This window comes from Convolutriloba macropyga, chromosome 15 (assembly GCF_964194025.1).
Source record: "Convolutriloba macropyga chromosome 15, txConMacr16.3, whole genome shotgun sequence".
In the NCBI taxonomy this organism is placed as follows: domain Eukaryota; kingdom Metazoa; phylum Xenacoelomorpha; order Acoela; family Convolutidae; genus Convolutriloba; species Convolutriloba macropyga.
The window spans coordinates 32,184,095-32,190,094 of record NC_134482.1 but is presented as its reverse complement, the minus strand read 5'-3'; the positions used below and the strand labels follow the sequence as shown (position 1 = coordinate 32,190,094).

The following is a 6,000-nucleotide window of genomic DNA, read 5'->3' as shown; positions in this document are numbered from 1 at the left end:
GAAAGCTATTGAACGACTGATACGTTATTTCGGGCCGTAAGTTTCAGCAGTCGGTCGGCTTTTGACGGGCGAGGGACAACAATATTTAGATTATGAACTCGTTAGTTTTCAAGCAGTTAACTCATTTCGCTGGGCAGCTACAACAACATCGTCAATCAGATGTTTTGTTGAGTATATATTTAACTTTTCAAAAAAACTTTTTCGAGAATACAGAACTAAAACCAAAAATCTGTGAATGTTTTTTTTTCGCATAGTTTAGTTTTGTTTTGAGCATTAAATCTCTCACATTCATGTTTGGACGAAAATTAAATGTAATCCGGAGCGTATCTGATCTGTTCAAATTCTCAAGTCAAAATGTTCTATAAATTGTAATAGTCGACCATAAAAAAGCTGCTCTATCAAACAGCAGCTCATTAAACTTCACATTGTTTAAGACGCTGTACGCTTATACGTGAGCTAAATTCAATGCTTACTGCGTTCACTGTATAAGCCAGGTACAGATAATTTGAAGAATTACAAAGCATGTTTTAACTGGGGTCGCATTGTTTTATATACAATTTTTTATACCAAACTTGGCGGTTAAATTTGGTGCAAAACCGGGAATTGGTATATTTGCATTTATTGCTCTGTAAACTCTGTCGAGAGTTCGAACATTATTTTTGGTCATCATTACTACATGTTTGATCACATCACAACCTTTGTATCTTTTTCACGGTAAGTGTTTGAAGACAACAATTCGACTATAGCAAATTATTCCACGAAAAATCTGATCAGTAGAGGGAAGAATTAAGAAGTTTACCCTCAAAGTTATCTGAACTTCGAAAAAGGAAAGTGAAATGATTTCGGACTCGGATGACGAAGACGATAGATACGCTGCCTTGTCTGCAGCTGCCGGGACATCATCGGCACCCGGACCAAGTAGCGGCAGTAGTCGAGGGTGGACTAAAGCAGCCAGAAATCGACCCGAGCCAGATGCAACATCTGACGCAAAAGTAGATATGCATGGAACGTCTGCCAGGTACATGGAAATAAGGTGGGTTGAAAACTGGATTAAAGGTAAGATTCAATTAATAGCTGCAAAAGAAAGCTTATTGACGTTCTCTGGGGTTTCTTAACTACGAGCAGGATTGGTATCTACCGGTCAATTTTTTACTGGAAATTCCTTTTCTGGTGCTCAAGCGATCTTAATAACCGCCGTCACCCTCTCAACGGCTCTTAACCCTCTCAACAATCTACTGATCTCCTCTGATTCCAGTCAGTTGAATAACTCATTTTTTTGAACGTTTTGATCTCTCAATAAAGTCCGAAAGTAACAAATTGCCAGAGGTGTTGACAATATTGAGTTCGTACGTGCCAACATGTCGCTTTGTTCCTATCAAATTCAGAGCAAGATGGTCTCAATTAATATCAGGTATTCTTCTTGAATGTGTTGAGGCTCCAGACAATGAGACAAATTGGCAAAAACTTTTTGCGGTTTCAAAATGCGTTCTACGTGCTTGTAACCGCGGAGGCAAAAGCAAAAGCGCAATCAAGACCAACGTCTCGCAGAACGTTCTGATCGTTGGAACGCCGGTGAATATGGGAAGCTTTGGTCAGAAGCTGTCTCCTTGAAACAATCAAAAAGACAGAGAACTAACAGCATTGAAGAAATATCGGTCAGAGCGAAAACGTTGTGCCTACAAGGCCAATATGGCCGAGCTGCTAAAGTTTTAGCTTCTGAAGGTGTCGCACCCGATAACTAAGCTACATTCAAAGCACTGGAAAAGTTACACCCGAAAGAACCGTTACCTGATGTCAGTTAACCTGACGATAGTGCATCCAATGCGTTCCAATTTAGTGAAAACGTAGTTTATGAACAACTAAAGACATTCAACAAGCACACTGCAGCTGGTCCCTCTAAGATGTTTCCAGAACATCTTCAGCACGCAGTAGACTGCACTGCACCTGATCGGTCCGAGTTTGCACTGAAAGCGATCACAAAATTTCTAAACTTTGGTAGTAGGGGTCTCTTTCCTGTTTTTATTTCCAAAGCACTCTGCTGCGCTTCGCTAACAGCTTTATCCAAAAAGAAAGGTGGGGTGCGTCCGATAGCAGTTGGCGAAGTGTTGCGACGCCTCATAGCAAAATGCTTGGTAAGTGAAGCTAAATCAGAAGCAATTGAGCTATTTGATTGTTTGCAATTGGGAGTCGGCATAAGCGGAGGCGCAGAGGCAATCATTCATTCGTCAAAAATTACATATGATAACATAGTAAGTGCTCAGACTGACGAAGGCGTGCTTCAAATTGATTTCCAAAACGCTTTTAACTCAGTCAAGCGATCACACTGATTAAAAGCAACTTATGAATTTATTCCAGGATTTGCCGCGTTCACCAATTTTTGCTACTCCCAGCACACACCACTCTTTTATAACAATGCAATCATTCAAAGTGAATCGGGTGTTCAGCAGGGTGATCCGCTGGGACCGTTATTGTTCTCCTTGACGTTATGGCCGATCATACAGAAGATCAAGACTTCAGTTCCGGATTTGGTACAGCACACTTGGTACTTAGATGATGGGTTTATTGCTGGTTCTGAAGATCAGATCAAACAAACGCTTGAAATCCTAGCCAATGAAGACCCTGAGAGAGGCCTATTCTTGAGAAAAGACAAATGTGAGCTGTGGTCATTTGAAGATTTACCCTCCGTTGATCAGGCAGTAAAAAGGAATTTGGGAAACGGTTTTGAAATTCTGGGTGCTGCAGTTGGTTCAAAAGAGTTTGTCGCTTCTTGTTTGAAGAGGACAGTTCGAAAAATTTTATCTATGCTGGATAATTTACATCACCTCAACGATCCTCAATGTGCATTCGGTATCCTTCGTTACTGTTTGGGAACTCAGAAACTAGTATACTCTTTACGAACTAACACTCCATCAAACGAGATGCTAGAAGTATCGAAAAGTTTCGATGACGGCCAAAGAGAAGTGTTGGATCAAATTGTTGGCTCAATTATTGATGATGACGCATAGAAACAGTCTTCCTTACCTATCAGTTTTTCGGGACTTGGGGTGAGACAGTCACCAGAGCAATACAGAAGTGCGTTTGTGGGCTCAATTTTAGCCTCAGATGAGCTGGTGAACAAAATAACAAGTAGGCGTCCCTCAGAAAGTGACACTTTTAAAGAATTACACCAGAGTCTGGAACAGTTCAATATACTTTCGCACACGCAAAAGAAGATCCAAGAAGCACTTGATAAAGAAAAACTTGCTGACCCAATAAGAAATCAAACGTCAACTAGGGAAAAAGCAAGACTCCAATCACTATGTCTGCCTCATTCCGGAGCATGGCTTGCCGCGCCTCCAATTCCCGCTATGGGTTTACACCTTTCGGCTAAGGAATTTCAAGTCAGTGTCAGGTACAGGCTCGGGATCGCGGTTTATGACCAAGAAAGAAAATGTCCTTATTGTAATTCAGGTACATTGGACACGTTTGGTGACCATGCAGTTGCCTGCCATGGAAGGGGAGATGCGATTTCAAAGCACGATAGAATTCGCGATCGTATAGCTTCTGCCTGTTCGGCAGCTAATTTGTCTCCTGTAATTGAAAAACGCAACCTCATTGCGGAAAACAACTGACGCCCAGGAGACGTCTATCTGCCTTGTTGGAAATCTGGCCAATCTGCTGCTCTAGACATAACCGTCACTTCCTCTCTGCAACCGAACATTATTTCTCATGCGGCAGAGAAGTCAGGCTATGCAATTGAAGCTGCTGAAGATCGAAAATATGCTCAGTATGAAAATAGTTGTGCTCAACAAGGAATTTTGTTCGTCCCGCTGGCTATTGAGGACGCTGAAGAAGGCCTTACTGCGCATGTCGTTGTTAGCTGATAGCAGAAATTATCAGTCAGTGGGACAATCCATTGCCTTCGACAGAGCAGTTCAGTCACTTTCTGTTGTAATCATACGAGGATCAGCTAATATGCTGTTGTCACGAGCTCCGTAGTTGAACACAGCAAGTAGTTGAACTGTCTGATAATCAGCGACCCGATTGTGTGGGACGCAATGTGAAGATAACTTTTCCTAGACGCTTGAGTTGAGCTGAATCAATCTCTCGATGAAATAGAAACAAGCCCGAATTTTTATTGTACTCACCCAATGAGAGGGGAGTATTTTTGTAAGCAATGTCTGCCAACAGGAGGATACTTGAGCGCAGTTCATTAATGCGAGGAAATTAAAAAACGAGAGTTAAATGGCTGAGGGAGAGAGGAAGAAACGTCAGAGATCGGAGAAAACCTTAAGATTGGCAATAAGAATTAATCAGCAAACATTTAAATTTTAGATCAATATAAACCAAGATTATTTGATAATGGAGACCACGCAGATTTAATTGAAAATTTTTTAAAAAATCTGAAAGATTTGGATTATATTGTGGTGGTGGCGTTTTTGCAAGGTGTTTTAAATTGCCTGATGTCGATGTGATATAGTAGTGGTCATTTTGTTCATGCTGGAGTGATAAAGGGAGCGTAAAAAGATCAGTTTTGAAGAGTTTTTTTTAAACTCACTTTAAAGTAGAGTGAGAAATAGGTTTTTGAACAAATTTATAATTTTGAGAGAATTTTTTTGCGTTCGTCTTGACTTTTTTTCAGTGTTTTTCCTCTCGAGTGCTGTTAAAACGTTCCACATCTGTCCTAAATGTACCTCCGCAATTCTCTTAATCCCTCATTGCTCAACTTTTTATTTTATGACTTTGGTTATTGTCATAAGACATTAGTTTGACCTTTGTCCGTATTTCTTATTGTTTCTGTAGTGTTTAATTCTAATCAATGACAGTTTTCACTGGTTCCTAAAGAGACATTTTGAAATCGAATTAATCGTTTTTAGTTCATAACTAATGCTTTCTTTTACCTAGACGCAAATTATTTGCGGTCTTTGGATTCTTCTGCCTTTTTTATTGTAGGCATATATAAATCTAATTATTGATCATAGCTAGTGGTTTCAAGATTTCGACACTATCCGTTTTCAAAAAGCAGTATCGAATTTTTGAGTGTAGCGATATTTTGTTGTTCACGTTGTTGTCTTAGTCTCATTAATGAGGTCTCATCCGTATCTAAGGAGACTTAAGTTAATCGAATTACTTGTATCAGTTCATAACTAATGCTACCTATGACCTAAGCGCTGTTCATTTTTTAAAAATATTAGCGAATTTTGAATTCTGCTAGTATTGGTTGTGCTTGTTTTGTTCATCACTTATTCTCACAAAGGCCGGGTCTCATTTGTTGTTAACGTGGACTTAGTTGATTGATATAATTCTATTAGTTTGTAGCTTCTTTCTTTGGCGCATTACAGTTTTGGTTTCAAAAAAAACTTTGTTAAATCCTTTGAGTATGAACTTTAAAATACAGAACATAGTTTAAAGGCAATGTAGTGTTAAGAAGTATAAATGAAACAAACGTCACATATTGTGAAAGTTTAAAATTGTATTAAGTTTACAATAAGCTAAAATATCGACAAATTAAGAGAGATAAATTATAATTGAGAAAAACTTTTAAAAATGCTAATTCTACAATTAACATTTTCGAGAAAAGAGAAAATTTTAAAAAATGCTAATCCTCCAATTAACATTTCATAGAAGACTAAATGACGCCCTAAAACTAAATCAAATTAAGATTGAACTTGAAAGATTTGAGATTAGAATTCAGTTCAGAAACCGTTGGGTCTTTTAGAAACTCATTCCAGAAATGATTTTTTATTGTAGTTTTGAGAGGCCGCTTTTTAGGGATATTCCGCCTCAAGGTGAGAAGCAAATCGTTATACCAGTCAATTGCTTTTTTTGAAAAAACAGTTTTGCATTATATTTGTTTTTTGGTTTGCTCCAAATGACGGCTTGTTTGTACGGTCATTCATTTTAGCACTTAGTGTGGCTAACTTGAGTTCATCGAAAGCTGGTAGATCTGCTTTTAGAAGCTTTATAAAATATATAATAACCCGATACTTTATGAGGTATTCTACTGGTAAGATTTTGTGT

The 6,000-nt window shown here is 38.7% G+C and overlaps 1 protein-coding gene across 1 annotated transcript in view; it reads left to right on the top strand.

Moving 5' to 3' along the window:
* The first annotated feature begins 371 nt into the window (after positions 1 to 371).
* Positions 372 to 6,000, top strand: part of LOC142354644 (calcium-dependent secretion activator 1-like) — a 110,193-nt gene continuing 104,564 nt past the window's right edge. The window contains exon 1 of the mRNA XM_075406989.1: positions 372 to 1,033. Coding sequence (XP_075263104.1) covers positions 837 to 1,033 — 197 coding nt within the window. The 5' untranslated portion in view covers positions 372 to 836. The remainder of the gene's footprint in view (positions 1,034 to 6,000) is intronic.